The 25,263-nt window shown below is 43.0% G+C and overlaps 1 protein-coding gene across 1 annotated transcript in view; it reads right to left on the bottom strand.

Annotated features, from left to right (window-relative positions):
- Window positions 1-24,540, bottom strand: part of tanc2b (tetratricopeptide repeat, ankyrin repeat and coiled-coil containing 2b) — a 92,295-nt gene extending 67,755 nt beyond the window's left edge. Inside the window, exon 1 of the mRNA XM_076094063.1 lies at window positions 24,474-24,540. Within this exon, the coding sequence (XP_075950178.1) occupies window positions 24,474-24,540 (67 nt within the window). The remainder of the gene's footprint in view (window positions 1-24,473) is intronic.
- Between the last annotated feature and the right edge of the window lie 723 nt (window positions 24,541-25,263).

A 25,263-nucleotide genomic window follows, 5' to 3' on the forward strand; every position in this document is an offset into this window, starting at 1 on the left:
GGGTTTCCACAACTTCTTAAACATCAAATTCCAGGACTTTCTTCATAGTTTGAGTCACGGATCAAGTTTGATTACCAGATAGATGATAACTTCCTGTTGGCCTACAAAAAACGTCATCCCTGCAGCACAAAAAATCTTTTACCATTTCTATTTTTGCGCAAAATATATAAATCCAAAACCCTTCAATTACATGTCTAGTGAAGTATATTTCCCAAATGTTTTAAAGGCCTTGATTTTTTTGCTCTTACTCACAAACTCTCATGAAATTAAGAACCTTAGATCCTGCTGCCAACACCTCCATTTATTGCCTGTTCAACACCAACAAACCCACCAAAAATAGCTTCTCACCTCATCTGCCAGATGAGCCGTATCATCGGGTAAAATCAATGTAGTGAAAACCATTACGGGCTCTGAGAAATGATGCTGCACCATGGCTGCAAGTGACACTTGCACACTGGGCCACGAGAACACGTGAGGAGTGTGACGCTGCGAGCGGAAAGCTCAGTGATATACAGTAACGCATTTTGCACACTTGCTCTGCTCCTGCAGCGGATCTGAGGAGCACCTCAGGTGACGTTTTGAGCAGCTCGAAATGTCAGTATTTGAGGCGTTAATAATTCAAATGAACAGAGGACAATGCATGTAATAGATACATAAATGTGCAGTACTTCCGATTGTGACACATACTGCATTACACTTGGCCAGCAGCTTTGGTGTAAATGGAGCAGATTTTAACGGAAATTAAACAACTTTTACTTTCGGTTCAGTTACATTCCAGCCACCACATGACAAGCTAAACCTTCAATCTAAATTACATTGGAAGTGAGGTTGTGGGAAAAATCCACAAAGCATCGTTGTGGCTCTACCTCCATCTTTTTCTTCTTCTCTCCGCTACCGTTTCTTTTAAGGCTTGGCAAACACATCTTTGTACCTCTTTTATTCTGCACAGAAAGCTTCTTTTCTCCAGTGCAGATTGCTCTCTTGTTACCAGTGATCACGGTACAATGTCCTGCCGCACAGATCAATGGCCTATTAAGCGGGGAACATGAAAGGGGAGGACCAACGGTCGACAGGAGACAGAGATGCGTTTTCTTTCCGACCGCGGAAACAAACAGTGGACATCATTCTAGTTCCTTGGAGAGCATCCGTCAACCACTCGGTCGACAGCAACGCGAGAAGCTCAGTGTCTCAGAATCAGATTCAAAGTCAGAACAGACGATCTGCACTCTGTAACCGCATCCTATTCAGCTGGAGAATCAAAGCTTTGCTCTCTCTGAAGCTAAAAAGACCACCTCCATAATGACTCACTCACTCTGCTGGCGGTTCTTCTGGGCTGCGTTAGGATGTCAAAGGAGCAAGCCAATTTCGCACTTGGACAAAGAGTCATTATGGGACAAGTACAGCGTGACATCCGATAGTGGTCCCATGGAGCATGGCGGAGGGCTTCGCTATCATTACCGCTCAGACTTTGATGAACCTGCCGGTGTTCACAGTGTTCGATGTGACCTCCGCTCTAAAATGAGGCTTCTTTTCCCAAGCTATATTGGTCTGAGGGTGATTACTATAAATTGTGTCATCACCTTCCCCCCCGAAAAGACAGGAAGCTAAGTCATCATTAGGGGTTTTGATCTTCACGCTGGATGTCCAAAAAAACTCAGAATAACCAATCGAGAGGAGAGTAAGTGGAACAAATTACGATTTGAAACGGTTTCATTTCTTTTTCCGTCACTGATCGATCACGTCACACTCAAAAGTGCAATCGATGCCCGTCTTTTACTTACGGTACCCCGTTAAAAAAAGAAAAAGCCCACAATGTGAAGAGAAAAAGAATGCCATGTACCTGAGACACATCCCGGATATTAGGAGGGGCCCAGAGAATTACATCCTCCGGCTCAATGACTTCACTCAGTGACAGCGAAGGGATTCAGTGTGCGGTTCAGGTACTTTGTCTCTTACCTTTGCTGATTGCCTCCGTTGGGCCCTAATGTTGCTGTGCTGCCAACTTGTTGTCAATCCCCAGTCAAATCTCACCAGGAAGCAAACTAAGACCCCTAATTAAACTGTGCTCTCCATGTCACAGCAACTTTCTCTCATCGCTCATCAGAATAACATTCCAGGTTAGAAATAGAATTCATTGAATATTCCCACTCTATTTTATCGCAGTTTCTTTTGAATGCTTTACACCTGGGCCCAGAAATCCTACGTTTACAGCGTGACAGAACAATAAATAAATGTCCCAAGTTTGGTGCAATAAATGACCCATTTCTAATTAAGTGCACACCATCCATGCATTATTCTGGAATCCTATTATACGTCGTCTTTCTCCAGAGAGCTCAATGTTAAACTATCTAAAATCCCTATAAATCTGATGAGGAAACAGAGGGATCATGTGTGAGCTGCGATAATAAAACACGCTGACATTTATTCAGCACACGGCAGCCCACGCACAAATAAAAAACGAGCGAGCGTGCCATATATCACATGGAGTTGTCGTGTGTGTGTGAGCAGATGTGCGGTCGCGGGCTATTTACCAAAAGAGAGATTGATTTAAAAAGAAAAGTTTGAAATTGGAAAAGGTAAATGCCAAGGAGTGAATCAGTGCTGTGTGCCGACTTCTGTAGAGAGCAACGATCGCTGCTGCCAAACTGAAACTTTTTCTATGTGACGAGAGAAGAGGCTGCTGGGATACGACTGTGCCTTTCAGCGTGACGTTACGCATGTGTGCATAAGGGCTCCGTCTAATGAGGATTCTGATTAGATCACTAATCATTTAGAAAAAACAGATCAGTGAGAAAATAGTCTTTTACTCTTTCAACTATTTGATTGGTCCAACCAACAATCCAAAGCCTAAATATATTAGATTTTAAACGACACAAATCAGAAAAAAGGTGAAAATCCTCCTTTGCACTATTGTTTGTGTCTAAAGTTAACTTTTTGTCGGCAGCCACAGTGGCAGCACCGACAATCACCATCCAATCAATTAATCCTCAAAGAATGGATGCTGTGTGCGCTCGAGTTTGGTCTCAGACAAACACGGTGCTCCTCTGCGTTGACATTCGTTTATGTTGGATTTAATCAATTTCTCAACAAACTGGAGCATCTTAATGAATCACAACGCCACAGTCAGCTGCAGTGAGCCGCACGAGAGCACAGACATCTGTTCGGTTGGAGGACATCTTCATTAGCATCCGCCTCAGTGTACGCTGACACAAAAAATGCATACACACGCACACACACACACACACACACACACACACACACACACACACACACACACACACACACACACACACACACACACACACACACACACACACACACACACACACACACACACACACACACACACACACACACAACAGGAGCAAGGCTGCTATACTGAGATCAGACCAACAACAATTCTTATATTCTTTTTTTCTTGAACAGTTTCTATCCATCAATTTGATTTGTAATTGCAAAGTTTCACTGTGGTAAATCTGAGCCGTCATGTTTTCTGCTTTGGGTCGATAACATTGAACAAAGCTGGAATCAACTAGTCCGGCTTCTGTTTTGATAAATCACAGTTAAAAGATGAAGTGGTGATGGAAACACAGCAAGACCGCAAACATTATAGATATAGAACAACAAAGATCCATCACCAGCCAGACACAGAAGTACTTTTCCTTTAAAGACCCTTGTTTCACGAGGATATTACTTCTTAAATATTCATTACCAAATGTACTACAATTCAAAAACTCAGCGAATCTGCTGCTTCATCAGGACTGTGTAGACGTGGCCAAAGACAATCCTGTCAACTCTCAAGCAAACCTACTTTGAGGAGAGGACAAACTGCACCAGTTATGAGGGATCCCAGCAGAGGGACCACACCGTTATGGACCGTAGATGTTGTGGGTCTGTGGGGAGAGCGCAACGCAGGTGTGCTGAGCGGAATAGCAGGAAGGAGCCCGAGGGAGGGAGGGCGAGCAGCAGCGCCGGCACTTTCACAAGCTGTTAACGGCGTTTAGGACAATGCTCATTTCAGCTTTGATTTAAAATGTGTGCATCCTACTCTCTTACAAGCAAGAAAGACAGCCAGCCAGCGTGAGAGCAAAGAAACCGATGTACTGTGTGGGTAGCAGACACTTCTGAATGTTTCTAGTGCCTGCTGCCTGCGGAATAGTCCAATAATATACAGAAATAAAATGAATTTAAAGCATAACAAACTGGAGTTGTTTCGACGGATTTTCCTTTATACTTGAGTCTGTTTATTAGGAGTGAGTGCGCTAAACACCACTGGCTCAATGTACCAAGTGAATCAAAGAATGCTTAGTTTAAATTAAGAACACCACAGACAGAACAAGCCAGGGAATAATAGGAAAGTATTCGATAGGATGGATTTTTACTGCTTTTTGACATTTCCAGCAAGCTATAATGCACCATGATTAGCGCTCTATATTTGTGGTCTGGTGCCAACACATTACAATAACAAGATTTCATGGCACACCTGCGTATGGGATTCAAAATGTGACCACCAAACACCCGCCAATACACACGACCATATGGTGCAGTTTATGCGTTTTGGCTTATTTGCTTGAGTCCTCAATATGAATCCAAGCTGAGCCAGTACACGCTCGACCAATAATGTGGGCAAAATACCTTCTTTAAAGAGGCAAAAACACCACAGCGTAAACAGAGTATTTAAGACAATACAAACACTGCACATAATTTAGATGAATCTTTGTTGTGGCTCATTTGTTCTTTCTGCATATTGGTTTACGGGCCGAGAGCAAAAACTAAATCAGTGGCTTCTTCCAATTTGCCAAGCAACTGCGGATGCAATAAAAGAAGAAATATCCCAGTCATGCCCAAAGCACTACAGGGGTATCGCTATTTGTCCTGTTCTTACATAACTGTTGATTAAGAGTACAGTGGCTATGACAAATTCTAATACAGGTCTATTGTCAAGCTCGTACTACTGCTGTTGCTGCTCCTCTATTATAGCCTCACGAGCTATAATATGTATATATATGCTATTATATATACTTGTCAAAATGTTTGTTTACAATGAGTGTTTCTTATATGTTCAAAATATATATATATATATATATATTAGACAACATATCAGACCTCTATATTGGTATTGACCTCAAAAACAGTATTGGTTGGGCTATAAAACAAGTATTTCTAAGGTTTTTAACTGATATATCTTCAGTATATATATACCTGTATGGTGGTGTACTTGCCCCAAACATGACCCAATAAAAACGTGTTTCCTTGGCTTAAAATAACACTTTGTATCCCTCCCACCCTCCAGAACAGCCCGGAGCCCATGACCCTGGCCACCGAGGTATATGTGGAGGACAGCGAGCAGCACGATGGTGGCGCCGGGCCAGAGAGGTGACGCATATGCGAGTAGCTGAGTGCGTCAGGCTCTGGCCCGACAGCACCACAACTCAGCAGTGTCCTGGATGGATGGAGGTGTTATGATGGAGGAAGTAGGGAGAAATAGAGAATGTGTTTGAATGTATAACAGAGAGAGAGAGAGAGAGAGAAAGAAAGAGAGTGATGTGCCCCGACTCCTACACTGCCATCCGATGCTGAGAAAAGCTGTGTCGCAGCACTGAGTGGGTGGGCTTCGTTTGAAAATAATAAAAGAAATAAAAATAAAAAGGTAGTGAAGAAGAGTCTGTAAAAAAAAAAAAAAAAAAAATAGCATCTCCTACCTTCAGTCTGACACACCACTGGGGTTACATCACAGAGCGGAGAAGTGAAATGCATGCAGCGAAAAATAACCAAACGGAAATGGAAGTGTTATCGGGATTTTTGCTTTGACTGCGTTGAGACTCGGAGGGAGAAACAAAAAGCTGGTATGGCTCCTGGTCTGCCTCCAGGCGATCCAATGAAGAGCGATGGCTTTGTTTCTATCCATTTTTAATCCCTGACAAACACACACAGAGGGACCACAAAAGAAGGGAAAAGCAGACATCCCACCTGTACCACCTCCCGCCTTCTTTCCCCCTCTCGCATGGTTTCTCCATCACTAATACTACTAGCATCGAGACTTCTCTTTGGTTTCCGCCTCTCATTGAACATTGATAAGTTAAGATCAATCGTTTAGTTGTTTAAATGACAAGAAATACATTTGCCCAACACAATCTCTGAGAGCCAAAGGTCTTCAAATTGATTATTTTGCTCGAAATCAAAACACTCCAAAATCCAAATATATTTTCAGTGACATAACGCAGGAAAAGCAGCAATCGGGATCAGTAACTAAGTGTTACTGAGTAAACTAAGGAGTAGACAGAGGTTAACATTGTTTCATTTGATATGTGGACCACATGCGGGACCAACACCATCGCACTGCATCTGCTGTCGAGTAAACAGGATTTGTGTTTCCCAGTTAATGTGCACGTCTCAGTCTGCAGCACAAGAGGAGCACCACCTCCGGCTCCCTTTGACCTCGGGCTGTCGACAGCGAGAGGAGGAGCACGTGCGACTCCTGCTAAGGTTGCAGATGTCTCTCTCTGCACCGACGAAGAGTGTTTAATGAGAAAAGGTTGGGATCCTGATACATTCACAAGGGGAGGCTGGGGGGGGGGAAAGGAGTTCCTGCTGCAGTCAGTGCTTGTTCATTATGTTGGGAGATATTTACTGCCTTTTAAATCACTGCCTCGGTGAATGACAGACTGTGTTATTACCATACAGCGGCTTAAAGAGAAATACCGCTAGATTTGATCCTTTATTCCCGTTGCTTAGGGCCCTCTCTGCACCGCCAGGATTTATAAGCTTCACAACAAAACCTGAAATATGGAGGGAGAAGTTTGTACCACACCCTAATCTCGTCTTTGCCAGCCCCACTGATGATGAACTCATTCTTTGAAGATCATTCAAGGATGTTTTCCAACACTCAAAAGATGTTATTACACCCAACAAGACTCAATAAAACGGGTCTAATCAAGACAGTTTATGTTGGAAATGTAAAACAGAAGGCATTATGGGAACGCCCTCTGGTTTTGCAATTTAAATTTAAATGTTTAGAATGTGATCTGCCTATATCGCCACGATTGAGTCTTTTTGGGGACAAAACTGTGGTGCCACAGTTAAGTAAATCTGTATTCAGAGTATTAACTTGTGCTCGGATAATTCTTAGATGTTAAAAAGAGCCTCAAACTCCAACAGTGAAGATGTGGAAGGAACAAATGATGGCATGTGAAAAGATATTGGAGAGACTGAACTGCAATATCAACATGGTGAAAGAACAATGGGACAGCTTTAGTGGATATACGAGTGACCTGAACTTGGTTTAGTACAGTGTTGTGTAACACACAAATGTCCACCACATTATTGTAACATAATGATCTTTCCTCTATCAATGTTGGTTTCGTTACCTGCCTGTTTTGATTTATTAACTTCCATTTTTGTTTGGTTTTACCTTTTTATGTTGTGTTTGGGGAATATTACAATAATAAAACCCAATAAAAACCCAATAAAACAGTAAACCTATTCAAAAAAAGGATGTTTTCTTCCACTGAAACCCATGAATACAACACCAAACGTGGAGGAACAGCCACTGCTATTCTGTTTACAACTCTGCAAAGTTATGCATTAGCTCTCTGTAACAATGCCAGAGGCAACAATTATTTTTCCTGTTTACCTCTGCCTTCCATAAAGACGAAAATTAGATGCGGTTACTTTATGGTTAGAGATATCTCAAATGAAAAATGCAAAAAATATATATATGTTAAAACACAACTGTGGCTCGACTTTAAAAACATCAACATCAACAACATTCAGACAAACAAGCCACAAGGGCAGCACTGTATTCGGTGTCAAAGACAACTCCAGGCGGTAGATCCGTTTACGATGCCACATTTACCGACTAAATCCTCTCTCGCAGGTTCAGACAGAATTTAATTTCACTTTTTCACGGACTGCCTGCGGGCCGTATGACTAATGTAAATCATTTTGCGGAGTGTCCATTTGGTGATATTCGTTTTTTGAAGAGCGACGATTCTGAAATGAGTAATGTTTTGAAAGAATTCCACGTAATTGAGGGGTACTGCATGCTAGTGCCACAAAAGCCTTCTACAAAAGCCTGAAGAGAATAACAACAAACACAAAAGCTTCTCCAAAATAACAAAACGCAATCACTCGATTATCTATTTATATAATGATTTAATGCTCGGTAGCCTTTTATTCGGGCCACAGCGTGAACCTCTCCTTGTGGAACAACCAGCTAAATGCCAAACAAACAACCAGATTTGTTTTTTAAAAAGCGCAGCGTACAGTATCTCCAAAATAGCCACAAGCACAAAAACACTACCGTAAAAAAAAAGGGTGTTGAAAAGAAAAAGGCCCAGCGGCAATGGAGACAAGTTTCATTTTGTGTTTCTCCTCGTTCCAATCAGAGAGCAAAGAGTCCAACAATTAGGGAAAGAGAAAGAGAGCGAGCGAGAGAGAGAGAGAGAGGAAGAGATGGAGGAAAAGAAAGAGAGGTGGCCATGGTGACAGACAAAGCATGGAGGACGGAGAGGTGAAATAAAAAAAAGAGGACAGAGACCGTCCTTGCTACTGCGACCTCTTTCATAGCGCCGAGTGTTATTCTTATCCTTTGCTTGCCTCCAGCGGCGCAATAATTCATTCAGTGCTCAATGTCATTGTCACGATAGGAGAGAGAAACACACACACACACACACACACACACACACACACACACACACACACACACACACACACACACACACACACACACACACACACACACACACACACACACACACACACACACACACACACACACACACACACACACACACACACACACATTATACCCACACACCATCTCAATTGCAATGTAGATGGGTCTACAACTCCAAACAAGCAGGCCTGAATAATGAAATAACACATTAAATATAGAATATACTGGGGGATTGTAGAAGCTACAGTGCCACAGCAGACACCAACACTTACTGAGAAAGTAGGCTACAGTATGTGGCTGGATGTCTTTCATCATTAACATGACAGCTACAGCCTGTAATACAGTAAGAATATATTTAGAATAGTGTAAGTGTAAAACGTATAACCTGATATTACATTCGACTGAACCTGAATTTTACATTTCAGACGGCTTGGAATTTAATTAATTGGAAATAAACTTTGTATAGAAAAAACTTTTAATCCAAAAATGCAACAAAAGGTGTGTGGGTCAGTGTGTGTGTGTGTGTGTGTGTGAGAGAGAAACAGTGAGGGAGAGTATTGTTTTGTTTTTCCATTGTGGAGGTCTCGCATTCATTTTTCATGTGCAGCCTTCATCTGGGCACTTTGTTCTGCTTCGGTGTTGGTCTCACTGTTCGGTACTTTCCTTTACAGCTTTAGCTCTGCCATCAAGTCTGATGAGTGAATGCTGACATGTGGTGTGCAGCACTTTGAGGGCTGGATAAGACTAGAAAGCTGCGATATGATTATTAAATGACCGTTTATACCATCTAAAGAGACAAAGAACAACACAATAACATGCAACCAAGGGCTGAAACGCCACCAAAATACCTGGAGCTAGCTGAAGACATCGGATTTCAGCATCTCGAAGGATTGTTTTAGCACCTTATGTCTATCGCGTGCAGCTGATAATTAAAATCATGGTGGGATGAAGCAAGGCTGAAACTAAATATTTCTGTGTTAATCAATTGTTTGCCTATAAAATGTCAGAACATAGTGAAGAAAAATCACAGTTTTCTTAAAACTTGAGGTGACGTCTGCAAACTTCTCAAACCAACAGTCTAAAACCCAAAGATATTCAACTTGTAATGATACAAAACAGAAAATAAACAGCTTCATATTTAAAAGCTGGAAGCTGAAGAATGTTTTGTTTGAAAAGTGACTAAAACGATTTAAAGATTATCATTTGGGTCCAAAATGTCCAAAACCCCAAAGTTATTCACATAATGACATAAAACAGATCAAAGCCTGTGAATGCTCACATTTGAGAAGCTGGAGTCAGTGAACACTGATAAATCATCCGACTAATCGATTATCAAATTTGCATTAGATTAGTTTTCTGCCAGTCGACTACTGATTTACGCTCTGGTGGGGATGCACCTGTTGCAGTGTTACGTGTGTTTGTATGTTTGGCACGATCACCGGACCTGTCGGAGCACATGAATTCATCCGGAGGCCTGAGAAAGCCAGAGTGTCAGCAGGTGTTACAGCTACTGAGAGTGAAAAACATGGCTGACACAGACTGGAGAGGAGGAGGAGAGGGGGGGGGGGGGGGGGGGGGGGCACCAGATAGTCAGACAGACAAGTACAGACATAGACAGACTGTAGACTCCAATTCAGAGACGGCTCGATAACTGCCATCAAACAGAGACAGGCGGCGGGACGCGTTTGGACACACAGCTGGCGTGGGTTTCAGTCCACGCCTTGCTGTCGCGGCCCTCGCAAATCGCAGCTTTTTGTGGAGGGAAACAAACGCCGCCGCCGCTCGCTCGCTTATGCAACCTTGTGTTTTGCTGCGTTTATCATGCGGTGTAAAGCGACACAATATCCCTCAGTATGCTCGGCTAGCACGGGCACTTCCTGCCATTCAAAGGCACACACAGCGTTGAGCAGCGATAATGAGCCCGTCCACATCAAGAGGCACAATGGAAGCCCAGTTTCACCCGACTGGCAAAAAACAGCAGGATGCCACCGAAGAGGGGGGGCTCATAAGTCCTGCATGGCATCAAACATTTAAATGGGCCACGATCATGTTATTTCAAATTTCTCACGGTCGAATGCACAATTCAGCAGGCTGTTTTGTTCATGGAGGATTTTGGGTCTTGGAGAAGAGAACAGATGGATACATTTAGAAGATAAAATAGAGATGGGATGGATTGAGGACGGGAAAGAAAGAAAGAACAAGGGATGGCAAATGGTTAGCACCTGTAATAATGAGAATAAATGGATGATGAAGGGGTGGAATGAGTGGGACTTGACAAAAAAAGGAAGATGCGGGGGGTGTCGGAAAAAAAACCACTCCAGGAGGAATGAAAAAGAAAGGATGGATGTAAGAAGAAGCTGTGACGCTGCGATGAAAACGAAGCGATGAACGGAGAAGACAGAGAGAGAGGAAGAGGGAAGTGACTCTGGAGGTGGGAGATCCTGAAAGGAAGGAGTGAGGGGGACAAGTTTGGTCATGAGATGATGTGGATGAGAAGGAGGACTCATTAGCCTACGTAAGGCTGGTACATTAAGCCTTCCCCACTCTACCGTTTTATCTCCCTCTCTCCTTCCTTTTGTTCTCCAGAAATATCTGAGTGGGTGGGAGAGAGAGAGAGAGAGAGAGAGTTACAGTAAGTGAAGTGATGACAGAGTGAGGGGGAGAGAGAAGGAACAACAGCGACAGAGGAAGCAGATGAGTAGTGAAGCAGGCATGGCATCTTTAAAAGAAAACGTTCAATATAATACCAGCAGGACACCTGATCTCTCCAATGTCATCCAAACCATAACCGCACAACTAAATACACACAGTGTGACGTTCAAGAGTATCTCTGGAGGGCTTCAGGCAGCGCTTCATGGTTATTTCTCCTGCTAACCGCAGAAGAATTCATGTTTTTTTATTAAATATATTAATAGGCTCATTAAGCTTCAGGGGAAGTGGGCGGTGGTGCAAAAATCACAAAGCAAAGGCCAAATATTCCATGAATGAGGCGTTTGAATCGTCTGCAGTGGAGGCGAGCGGTGAAATGGTCACCTAGAAGTCAGGTGAGAACATTAATCTACAGCGCTGAAATGATTAATCGATTAATTGAAAATTTAAATGACAACTATTTTGAGATTTCATTGATGCTTTTAAGACATCTTTCAAGCAGCTTCTGAATCATGATGTGCTGTTTTTCTTTGTCTTATTTGGTAGTGAATTGAGAATCTTTGCGTTTTGGTCGGAAGTCATTTTTGGCTCCAATATATTGTTATGTTGGTATTTGTCACTATTTTACAATATTTTACAGCCCAAACAATTGATATATTAATTGAGAAATGAATCACCTGATTAGTCGATTAGTCGATAATGAAACTGATCTAAATGTTCCTTTATTCCTGTGCAATGAGGAGTTATTTACAGCATTTAAACTTTAAATAAAGTCGTTCGGATAACTTGGAATATTTTGTCCGATTGTCTCACTACTCGTGATTTTTAGAGATGTTACTGTCCTCCCAGATCTCAGCAATTAACTCAACGTGTACAACGTCGTGATAATAACATATGGGCAAAGCCACAACATGAAAATCCCAGCTGTAGAGAAGTAGAGACATCCTTTACAAAATGAGGATTTAAATTGGGAAATATCTGATCGAAAGAACAAAAAAGTAAGACTAAGAATGTGACAAAGTATTTGGTGACAACTTGGGGAAAAGAGAAAAGAAACAGCGACATTATTTTGTGGAAACCAATCAGCAGCAGCGAGCAGAGATACTTGTCGTTATTAATAAAGTTGAAGACAAAAAGAGCGACTGATATTACATGAAGTCTTTTCTTTCAGTCCGTCACACAATTTCCTCTTCTAATGGCAATCTGTCACACAACATGGCCTCTCTGCTTCTCTTAGTCCTGATGTGTTTTCAGTGCACACACACACACACACACACACACACACACACACACACACACACACACACACACACACACACACACACACACACACACACACACACACACACACACACACACACACACACACACACACACACACACACACACACACACACACACACACAGTGTCCATGCTTAAGGTGTGGCACAAAGGCCACCAAGCCACTTGATTGCTGTGAGAGACCCACTACTACCTGGGTCAAGGTGACACAAAGCACAGCAGCCACAACAGAGCAAACACACCAGAGAGGGTTTGACACATGCTGCTGACACCAGTGAAAAAACAGAGACACTCAACTCTGCTCTACTTCAAACCCTTCACCTTTAAAAGAAAAATACACATTGAGACGCCTACACAGTGCTGCTCAGACTTGCACTGTAAAAAAAACCCGCGCAAAACAAATCCGGAGAATACAATAAACAGCTGAAGCTTGATGAATGGGGGCTCTTTCCAAAGCCAGTTTCCACCACTCCCCACATTCACATGCAGAGATTCCCACATCTGCATCTGTGCAATCCATCCTCCCACCCACCCATCCACCCATTCTCCCAACCTCCCATCCTCCCGCCCCGATTCATCCGGCTCACCTTTGTCAGTCGAGCGCCGCGTCTGCCCAGGCAATAAAAATCCTGCACCATAGTAAGGGGAGATCCTACACAAAAGGAGGAGATCGTAGGGGCACGGAGAGGGGGGAAAAAACAACAACCCGGGGACAAAAACAAATAAATAAAAGAGGATGAAAGATAGAGGGAGGGAATAGAAGGGAAGAGAGGGAGAAAGAAAGAGAGAGAGGTAAAGAATGACCCAGACAGCCAGAGAGCTCTCCACAATGTGAGCAGCGACGGAGGGCGAGCGCCAGGTGTCAGTACGCATACACTCACTGAGCCGCACACACACACACACACACACACACACACACACACACACACACACACACACACACACACACACACACACACACACACACACACACACACACACACACACACACGCACACGCACATGCACACCGGCAACTCTCTCTCGCTCTCTTCCTCCCCCTCCTCCTCCTCCTCCACTCGTTCTCTGGCAGCAATAACTCTCCCTCCTCCTCCTCTCTCTCTCTCTTCTTTCAGCCAGTACAGAATTACTTAACTCTTTCAAAGCCAGTGATCTCCAACCACGATTGCTCTTTCCACTTCTACTCGCACTAATTGGTTTTCTATCAAAATTGCGATTTGAAAGAGGGCGACTCCCAAAAAGCAAAATAGGCGAATATCACGCTGCTTTAACCAATTTCTTTTTGACACTTTGGGGCAGTGGAAATAAGCTGTAAACACAAAGTTTATAACTTGTTAGTAAGAAGTTAACTATCAATACATCATGTGCAGCAACGTTAGCATTGGTCTGAGTAGAATAGTCACTCTCCTCTTTGCTCTGCTTTTGGTCTCCACCACCTCCTGGGGGAAATATCGGGCTCGTTAGCTGCTAAATGCTCCACTTTGTTCACCAGCTAGTTGCTAACTTTGTAAGTCTTTGTAAAATTATATTATTTTAAGCTTATCACCTTAAAAAGTGGGAATCAGGAGGCCCCCTCTGATGTAATATCTAGATGAATGTGGGCTAAATTGGTTATATTTTTACAAGCCAGAAGCCAAGTTAGCTAAGTTTTACACACAATTGACTGATTATTTCAACTGTTTCTATTCACAAAGAAACAAGACACATTTGTGATTATGCTTGTCACGAATATGTCTCGTTTCATGCTATGTTGACCATACAGGCCCAGCGTTTAGTTTACGGGATAAAATTACAATTAAAATGATAGTATTGATCAGATGGATATTTTTCATAACTTGCAGTACAAGAGAGAAGTGAAGGAAAGTCTCTTCATTGTATTCTATTTTAGTCTTACAGAAGAGGGTGCTGAAAGTCGACATGGCCTTCTTTAAGGATGTGGACCACTACATCGCCATAGGCGACATCTTTAGAGCTCCAATATCACAGAGAAATAATACACCACAGCGCTCAAAGGGCCCATAAGGGAGTTAGAGCTGAAACATGCCTCTGTGAAGATTCCTCAAATTTTCTTGTGTGTCAGGACGCAGAGAGGGGGCTTCTGGGTAACATGGAAGTTTGCAGAGATGCACGCTACATACATGCATCAAACACTGTACCTGCTGTAGCATACGCCTCAATAATGGGGTCCTAAATACTATATATCATGCAATTATTAGTTTTTGTCCCTTTAAATTTCCTGCACAGTCAGGTTTAGTAAATGTGTGCACGTGGTAGCATTATATGAAAGCATGTAGGCAGACACCTGAGGAAAACGTCACATGTAACACAAGAGCAGGTGCTTCATGCATCAGGTACCACACCCAGCTGATCGGAAAATTATATGATTAGTTGTTGTATGTCATTTTTTTAAACAGAATTTAAGTTGTTTTCTTAATCTTCTACGATAGCAAGCTGAATATCTTCTGGTTTTGGACAAGACAAAACATTTTAATTGAAATAGAATTTTTTTTAGATATTTTCTGACATCTTCTAGACTTAACAAGCTCTTTTCAATTATTCAAAAAACTAATCCATAGATATATTGATAAAGAAAGTAGCCCCAAACTGAACAGTCAGCAATTTAAAGATAGCCACAGATAAGACAAATATTGTGCGTCCTGCTCCAGTAAGACGCTGTTCACAGCGACGCAGCAAATACACGCATGAATGGTCTCACCAGTGTTCACATGTTCAAGGCCTATCTCTTTCCATGACCATAAACAAAAAACCTGCCAGCGTTATCTCTGCTCAGTCACCACCTAAGAAAAGACACCATATCTAGGTCACAGTAACACCAACTGCTGACTATCAGTCACGCCTCTCCTTTAATCAAGCTGTCAACATTAACAGAGTAAAGAGTTGACTCAGATCCAGTGTAAGTTATCGAATGGAAGGATTGAAGCACGTGCTCTCACATTGCGATTATGGACTTCCTGTCTGGAGCCGGCATGAAAGACCAATAAGGAAAGGAGCCGACAGGAAACGAGGAAGAGGAAAAAGGCCAAAGAGAGACAGCAGGAAAGTGAGTAGAGCAAGAGGTAAGGGACGGGAAAAGGAGTGAGACTTCCCACTATTGACGTTGTGATCAGAGAGCGGAGGAGAGGTTAGACCGACGCTTCTTTACCCACGCATCGTGCTGCCCACTCCCTACTGCCAGAACTGGAACGCAGCACGCTTCCCTCTTCACAAAAGAGGCGCATGGGAGAGACGCAGCAGCCGACTCTTGCGCTGGCCTCCATTTAAATGTCACCGTATATGCTGCCACAAAGCGAGATGAATTACTCGGAACATTTGTGGAGAAACAGCCGTCGAACCACCCGGCGATGTCAGTGGGATGTTCAGGACCCCGCTGTGGGCTAAGAGCTGACAGGTGGAGTCTTACACGTAACCGTACTGATTTTAGACACGCATCAGGCCCTTCGTGCAGATTTATGACGGCAATCAAACCAGAACTGCTGAATGCAGGGAGGCAGACTGATGGCTCGACAAACTGAGGCATGATTCACGCCATCTTTCACACATCAGAGTGTGCTGTAGCAACTAAAAAAGCACAAGAGGATGTGCTTCACTGTGATTGTTGCGAACAATGTGCAGCTGAGTACAATCGACAGCAGTGAGTACGTGCTATTACAGCAGAGAATGCACTTGACAGTATTGGATTTTTTGATTTCTTTTACTCAGCGATTACAGTAACTGGGTGTCTTTAACGCTTTCTTCAAAGTACTGCACGTACTCTATGAGGACAGGTGACAAATGAACAGAAAAAGAACATCAGACATTTTGATTTGTCATAGAAGGAACCGTGTTAATTCTATTAACAGAAACTATGAGATAATATTTATTGAGGGAGTGCAGTTAGTGACAGTGTGGGCTCCGTGATAACGTACCTGTGACAGATGTATCTGATGGAGTAGCGGCGGGGGGCTTAGCGAAGGGTCCATTGATCTAATTTTGAAAGAACTTCTGGTTCAGTGACCACCGTAGTGCAGCAACAGTATCCATTTAAAGTATAATAAAGTGACGCTAACCACCTATAAGACATAAATTACTCTTTAATGTCATGATATTGATTTCAGCCACATCTCCCGGCCTTAAATAGGACTCTCAGAAAGGACCGTAGAAGAGGTTTTCAGGCCGTCACAATCTTGTCCCTGAAGGACTCAAAGGAGGTATTTCACTAGAGGCACATGGGCGGTATGTGCATCGAGTGGCCCCCTACTGAGGCATAATGACGGCCCCTATAAGTGCCTCCCACACTCCACGAGATAGGAGAGTGCCACCGCTGACACTTCGGTCAAGTCGTCTCTCCGGCCCACGGCCCTCTCGACGGATCCGTCTGAATTGTCTTTGACCTTCAGCGCACTTCCGTTTTGCTACAGCTTTGTTGCCATCGTTACCCGGTGACAATAGGCCACAGGTGCCCCCCCGCTGACGGGGTTGGCAGCTTCCAGGGAGCCGCGTCGCCCACTTGCTCGACACTCGTTATATTGTCTGTGACCCGGCGCGAGGAGCAACCTCTCCTGTCCTTCGTTGTTTTTGGGAGGAGGATGATGATGAGGCCACAGGCGAGCGAAGTGATGAGGTCTTCCTGCTCGTGGCCGTTCATGTCGGCACTCGTGACACCTTCACAGAGCAACTCCTCTCTGAGTTGTCTAAAAAATTATGATAAGCGACGAGCTTCTAGAGAGAAGAGGGAAATATAGAAGACAATCCTCGGGGAGGAGATGAATTTATCTCTCAAGCGCTGATGAGGAAAACAGATTACGCACATATCAACGTAACAACTTTACTCAGACAGTTCCTGGTGCTGCACCGTTGCTTAGTCACCATCGCATAAAGGCACCCCAGAAATGAATGTCAACAGCTGAAAGGAAGAAAGCTAAGTGACACGTCGCAGTGGAGCTCAAAGAGGTTGTAGACATCAGGCTGCTGTCCTTAGTAACCAAAGGTCAGCGCTCCACTCGACAGCTGTGCACCATATTGATTCACTGATCCATTGTCTGCTTTGCCGTCTACGGTCTGTGTTTACACAGCGTCCTAATGTTCACATTTAAAAAAGGGAATTAAGACACGCAGAGATTTCTAATGCACAGTGCAGAGATAAAGAGAAGTTTACAGATGAATCTATGCTCAACATAAGAATGATGCAAACAAACCTGAGCTGAGAAGAGATCAAGGAAAGTAATGAGGACAGAAAATGAATCTGCAGAAAGCAGAAACTCCTCTAGCACCAGATTCTCCAATGTGCTGCTTTGACCTTTGGTTTTCTGGACTGTTGGTCGTACAAAAGGCGTTTGAAGACACCACCAAAGAGCTCTGGGAAATTTGAAGGAAATTTTTTAAACAATAAATGAAGAAAATAACAAGACAGATCCATGAAAAAGAAAGCAGTCGCTAGTTGTAACCCTAAATTAGAGCATCAAATATTTCCGCCAATGACAAAACTAAAGAATTTCAAAATAATCTATTTTTGGGTAAACTCAAACATCATGTAATCTGTAGTGAATGGGGCAAATGAAGGCTTAAATATGATATCCCTCTGCAGGGGTTTTAAAAACCATGTCCACTGAAATCCCTCCATTCATTTATTTATTTTCCTCCCCTGGGTTCATTAATACAGGAAGGAAGAGCACATTCTGTGGAGCAGTAGGTGCCAATCTGTCGCTCGTGGAGATCAGCCAGAATCAGCTCACATTAAGCCGCTGCTGCTCCTGCAGCCTCATCCATCCATCCATCCGATAGGTGCAATGATTCATTTCTATGCACAGTCACTGATGTTCACTGGATATTCCACGGCTTGCTTCGTATGCAAGTAGGAGCAATATATATGTAAATGTGAAACATCTGCATATACATGTCCCTCTGTTGCATTCGTTAGATTTTACAGCACACCGACGAACGAACAGATGAAATCAGTCATGAATACATAAGCAAGGATGAACTCAATAACGGGGGGAATCTGGATGTAACTGGATCTTTGGTCTACAGAGGGATTGTTTAATATTAGATTTTCCACAGACGGGGAAGCTAAAAGTTATTTTAACCCCTGACTAATTGTTTTTTAAAGAATTGCTAAAAGATAGCAATTCTTTGGCTTTAAATTAACTGAAATACTCCATGTATTTCTTTTCAATACTCCATACATTCCAGTTTATTTGGGGGAAAGAACTAGACAAATCTTTAAGCATATTTAACATTTCACCTTGTATCCAACTGTAATTTGATCACATTTTTAATTCATTTTGAAAATAGCGGAAAGCAGCAGTGACGGTTACGCTCGGTCGGATCAACCCTCACCATGTGACGTGAACAAGGTTGTTTCCATAAGTGAAGGATGATGCATAATTTAATGGCTTCTTCCTTGGCCCATGCTTCAAACATGTTTAGTGAAAATTGCGTCAGTGGTAATCCTGCTGACAAACAGACAAACTAACAAACCAAGCAGAAAACATCCTTGGCAGAGGTAATACGAGCTTAATATTGGCCAATATGCTTTAAATCAACTTGTACAAAGTCTCATCTCAAGTCATCTTAAAGTAACATTTGTGGAGGTGGGCTTATCTGCAGTTTACAACATTGACGATAATTACCCTGCATCGGGTTTGACTGTTGTGTCACTCCTCGTGCCTTAGAGCTCAAAGCATGTTTGCTGATCTGATGATCTCTAATTAGATTTTCCCACCACTGTGGGAAGCGAGCCATCAATTAGAGTGCTGTGATAAGGCGGACCGATTTGACTCCTGTCAAGCACCTGCTGCCCGTCAGACTCGCTCCACGTCTGACTGAAGGGAGGAAACGTGGGGGAAATTAAAGCGCTGTGTACCGGCATTTTATGATAACAGACTTTTTACCTTGTATGGGAAATGGAAATATATGTATGAGGTTCGTATAACCATTTCTTAGTGAATGCTTCTACTAAACAGCAAGCATCATTATCCTCTGTAACAGAACAAGAACAGGTTCACGAGAGTTCCTTCTCCAATCCACAGGAGCCAGTCTGGATCAGTGAGTTATAGGACCATCCATCTCGCAAGTGTCTCAGTGCATCGATAGCACAACACAGCATTGAGATAGCTATAAGTAAATAAAATGGATTATTCTGAACATAAACCATGGTTGCTTTCACACTGGTCCGATTCAATCGAACTCCAGTGTGTTTCCCCGTTTAGTCTGGTTCGATTGGACCGTTGGGAAAAAAGCTGTCGTTTGAACTCAGGTGCAGACTAAAGAAAAAGAGGCCGAGACCACCTGAAAATGAGGGTATTGGTCCGCTTCCAAGCAGACTCTGGTGCAAAGCAGATCCACCATAGGACTACGTGGTAGTAGATATATGATTTTAACATTGATTTAAAAGCTAAACGACAACTAAATCCATCTGACTTTCTGATCTGTATGAGCGACGTTATACAAGATAATATTCTTGTGAGTGAAGCGTAGTGACCACAGAGTCTCGTATTATTACGGTACAGCAGGGATGTCATGAGAACCGATACTTCGGTACCAAGTCGATGTCAAAATTATGAAAACCAGACGGTACTCTTTTATTAGGTACAGAGGAGGGCTTGCGATTACTATCGTGCTGTCGTAAAAAATATGCCCTTTAAATTGCTACATTGTGACGAACAAATCAATGTTGAAATTGGCAGGTGGAAAGCTAGTAACATTAGCTGTTAGCAGCCGATGGGCTGCACAGTCCTGCTGGGCTAAATAACGGAGCTAACAGCTAACGATAACAGAGGTTGCATTGAGTTACATTATGATGCGTTCAAGCTCTACTTGAGGCGGATCATCAGGGATTAATAATAAATCAGCATTAGAAGTACACAGGATTCTTACTGTGGTATACAATTGGGTATCGAGACTAGTGGACTTTCAATGGTATTTGTATTGACAAAATTTCTGGTATCATAACAGCCCTACAGTACAAAATGCCTCTTTTTGTCCCTTTTCTGTCAGTTTGCCACTATTTATGACACACTAGGTCCAGTTCCAGTTGATTATCGATGTTTATAATCCTCTTTGTGAACACCGGAGGACATGAGTTCAACATAAGGCGCAGTATAATCCACATGACTTGCTGTCCGTCTCTTTTCAGGTGAGTTTTTTTTCTTCCAAAAAGCTACATCTTGTCTGCACAACTGTCACAGTCAGGCCCATCTCTCTCAGAGCGTATTAGTCATGCAACAGCTCCCGGACCAGACGCCACGACCTTTCAACCCCATTTCTCATTTTCCAATCAGCCAGTGCCATAAACTGTAATTGCAGTGTCAGGCTGTTGACTTTGTTTCAAGTCTAGACCCACTGATGGGAGCAAGAAGGACATGGCAGTCAGCATCATCAGCCGTTACACCACAAAAATAAAACAAACGCCTCCACTCCGCTCCAATTTCGAGCTAGAAAACTACGAGGCACAATGTCATATCTCAGACCTTCTCATTAACTTTTTGGCTTTCCAGGCAGGTGTACTTACATGAAACTGCCGCCGGCAACAGTAAGAGTGGGCCTCTCTGTCACAAAGAAAGCCTTAAGTACATCCACAGAAACACTGCTGCGGCTATAAATGACAAGACATTTTTAAACAGCCTGAATCTCGGGGTGTTTAGATTATTCATGCCTGCTCTCAAGTGAACATTCACTTCAGATTTGAAAAGGCGTCTGATTAATGGCAAAGTGATTGGAGTGAGAGGAATGGCAGCGAGATCCAGACTGACTCAACTATTAATGATAGTGTCTGAGGACAGAATGGCCTATTATGTTTTCCCGGAGATAAATAAAACATAAAAAGGTGCATTAAAATGCACACGACTCTCTGAAATTTGATTCTCATTCAATGTGGCGATGACAGTCGCCGTAAACTGTCCAGCCAATCAGCAGTCACGCCATGTGACTCGATGCTTTTGGTACATTTGTAAAGAAAGTCAGTCTGATGACGAAGGAGAGAGCAGAGCAAAAAGGCAACAATGGAGCTCGTCTGTCCTTGGTTCGGACACGAATGGAAGAAGCTACAGGTGTGAGAACGTGTCACAAAAGGACAAAGCAGTGAAGCAGTGAGTATTATATCTTTATAAATAGCAGTCTGAGGACAAAACAGTCTGCAGAATGTAGATCCAGGGAGATAACAGCCTGTTCCCTGAGTGTGTCACAATAGAGATGTACGCAGCATCATCGCAATCGGAGCAGCTAATCTGTGTTATTCAATTAAAAAAACGCCATTCACCAGCTTAGTAACTCGGGGCTCACACACAGTGTCTCCGGTGCAGATCAAGGGACAGCTGGCTCGTCTGTTGTCTGCAGATTAGAGGGTGTGTCCCCCTTCAGATCTCGAGCATTCCTGAAGCCGGACGCTCACTTGAAGCTGCATCAAACACGCGCACAGAGGACGCTCAGCGTATCTCGCAATCTCACACTTGAACCAAAGAACCGTTTCTGCAGCCGGCGCATCCACAGATTTTTTTCAGTCCTCTCTTTGAGCCGAGCGCTCCTCCCACAGCAGCAGCAGGATGCAGCTTACTAGCGCTCCCTGTCTGTCATAAGCTGATAAGTCAGGGTTGCTTAAACCAGTCCTCCATATGTCCTTGCAGAGCGGCTAAGAGCAAATCTGTGTATGCATAACTAATATGTGTAAATTGTGTCTTTAAATAAAAAGGTTTAAAGTGGCAGTGTGTGTGTTTTCGTCCATTCGAGCGCGAACGTCCTCTATGTTCTACAAACCGCAGGAAACTGCGGGATACAGATGTTTCAGCCAGATTGTAAGATCAGCACTCGTCTGCCGGGAGGAGCGAATTCCCTGCAAAGTGACAGCAACGGATATGAAAACACTGGAGGGTACTCCAGTCACGCGCTCGGTCTCCTCTCCGCTTCACACATAAACACACAAACATAATGTCGGCAGAGAAGGAGGCAGCTTCAGTTCACTTCAGCCTTGACGGGAAGGACATCGCGATGTGAGTGAATGAATCCACAGACGTAATGTGTACTCAATTTATGTGTATCTGAAGAGCAGGACCTCACAGAGTTTGATTTTGATTATTGCAAAAAATGGCATTGCAATTTCATATTTTTTTGTGATTTTTATAAAAAGCTGTGAGAACAAATAGGATTTCACTGACAATTACAATACTGTATTAGCTTCAAAGGCTTTAGAGCAGCACGTTTTATTCAACAAGCAGCTGATGGATAACAAAAGCTTTGTAAATGACCTCTGCTCTATGAGAACGAAAAAGCTTTTTAAAGCTATTAAATCTGGCCTCCTGAAGCCTCGAAGAAATGAATTACATACCACTCAAAAACTGGATATTTGGAAAAGAGGAGCAAATAAGCATCTCATACTCAAAACCTTTGCCTCATCGCTTTTCTAAATTTCAAATTGTGGGATATTTCAAGCTTTACAAAATGAATTCATCTGTGCAAATTGAGTGGGCGGCTGGACGAAAGCCCTCAGACGTCACGTTTTCCGACCATAATAAAGGCCCTATTTTGGGGAGACAGTTAAGAGAGTGGTGGTTGTTCCATCGCCTTGGCAATAACCCGAAACGTATTAGATTCAGATAAGAGCAAAATGAACGCTCTTTTGTCTCCCGAGTGTTGCTTTTGTCTGGGAGTATCTACCACATCCAAGGCCCTGGTCCTCTAAGTGAGGGCTTTATAAGGCTTGATTGACAGTAATGCGCGTGTAAGAACAAGAGGTTTCATGTGGCTTTACCAAGGACCTCAGAGCGACATGGCCACTGTGTTATTTCACCTGACTGTGGAGGAAAAGGGACGTACAGGTTGGTCTGTTAAATCTCTTTTTAATGCCACATAAAATGAAATGTAACACTTGATCATACAGATTATACCAAAGAATGATGGAAAAGCAGTTGGAAAATAAGATCTACTATTATTCATTAAGTACACGATTCTATTGACATTTGTCTACATATTTTGTCGGTAGTTTGCAGCTGTATAGTCAGCACTGTTGTCATTGATGCAATTATTAGCGTTGTTAGCATGGTTAGCTGCGAGCTGGCTGCCATGTTGAGAGCCTGTGGAGGCAATCCCTCAATCATTGATATGCTCTACATTTTTTAACGACTCAGTGCCTCCAGGTTACCTGAGCATTGGGCCAGATACCTGCACCCTATTATGCGTGATAGAACTATGTAAAAAAAAACAACAATGTATGGTTTGACATTGAAAACTTGAGGTTCACCCGACCTGCAAAAAAGTTGTTGCTCTGCTGGGAAGCTTTTAGTGTGAAACAGCTGCAGGAACTGTTGAGTTTGCGTTGCGAGGAGATTAAAACCGTGCCTACTACGGCTTTGATGGCACAGCAAAGGAAAGGCTATCGTTAAACAGTAGGGTTCCTGTATGTTAGACGAAGGAGGGAAGAGGCACGTAGCGAAACAAACCTCCAGTGAAACCTACATTAAGCAGGTGCTACAAAGCTACTGAACTTGATGTGAAGAGAGTTTGGATGAGCTGGTCACGTTGTAGACCACGGCTACACAACCAGGAAAGCAACTACTGCGAATGCAACAAAAATCTTCACAGTTCAACGTGACATGGCATATTTTAGGTGGCAGTAGAATAGCGGTGCTAGATTCTCACAACAGGAGGTGAAGCTATTTAAGCAGCAGAACTGATGAGTTGGCTTGGATCTATTTCAGGCAGATAAAGGGGTCCTCAGCAGTCAGAGATTACTCTTTAAGAACCAAAATACATTTCCACTTCTGAGCTGCGTGTCCCTGTTTCCTAAAAATACACCCACAGAAGTAGTGAACACCTTCTGTGTGCTGACAGGATGATGCGGCATTGTTTGTGGCTGGCATCTGAAGACAAGACTCACCACTGCTGCGACTCTTGCGGTTGGCCTTCCCTCCCGTCAGCAACATCTTCAAGCTGTTCCTAAACATGACTGCAGCAGATGCTCTGGACCAGACTACAGAAAAATCTGTTGGAAGAAAGAAAGAAAGGACAATAAACATGAATAATGCTGAGAGAGCTGACTGTTAACAATAGAATGCAGTAGTTGAAGGCATTAATCAAGATATCAGAGCAACACAATAAAATTAGGCAGTGTTTTTACTACCACTTCTTACATCTCGTGAATCAATTCTTGCTTTCTATATGCATTCTGATATAAAGCTTTCATATGGAATGGTATCAAAAAAGCTATGAATGTAATTGTATTGTGTTGTCTTACAAGTATTGGCTCAAAAATAGTGTGGCAATACCACCATAAAACACACAGAGTGCTATAAGAGCGGCTGAATGGTTTTATACATCCCAAATGTCGTGTTTAAGAGTCTTCAGAGTGCCAAGTGAATTTTAGAGGCGGCACGACTGCTTACAAAGTCAATGCAAAGATGTGAGTGGATGGCAAGAGACACGCATTTACTGCGGGTGAATAGAGTTAAAGTGAGAAACTTAACACTTATACCAAAGCTGTAGGACTTTTTTCCATGAAAGTACTGGGACAACTGAATTTAAAAAATGACGTCCTAAAAGTTGTAAAATGCACTATTAGCCAAATCCAAAATTTATTTCGTGAATGAACCCCGAGAACAAGGTAGGACAGAGGGCTGGGAGGCGGAGCTAAAGGAGACGCTAGTGTTCTTGCTCTATGCGGCCCCATA

This window comes from Anarhichas minor, unplaced genomic scaffold (assembly GCF_050575085.1).
Source record: "Anarhichas minor isolate MPS153535 unplaced genomic scaffold, ASM5057508v1 ptg000017l, whole genome shotgun sequence".
In the NCBI taxonomy this organism is placed as follows: domain Eukaryota; kingdom Metazoa; phylum Chordata; class Actinopteri; order Perciformes; family Anarhichadidae; genus Anarhichas; species Anarhichas minor.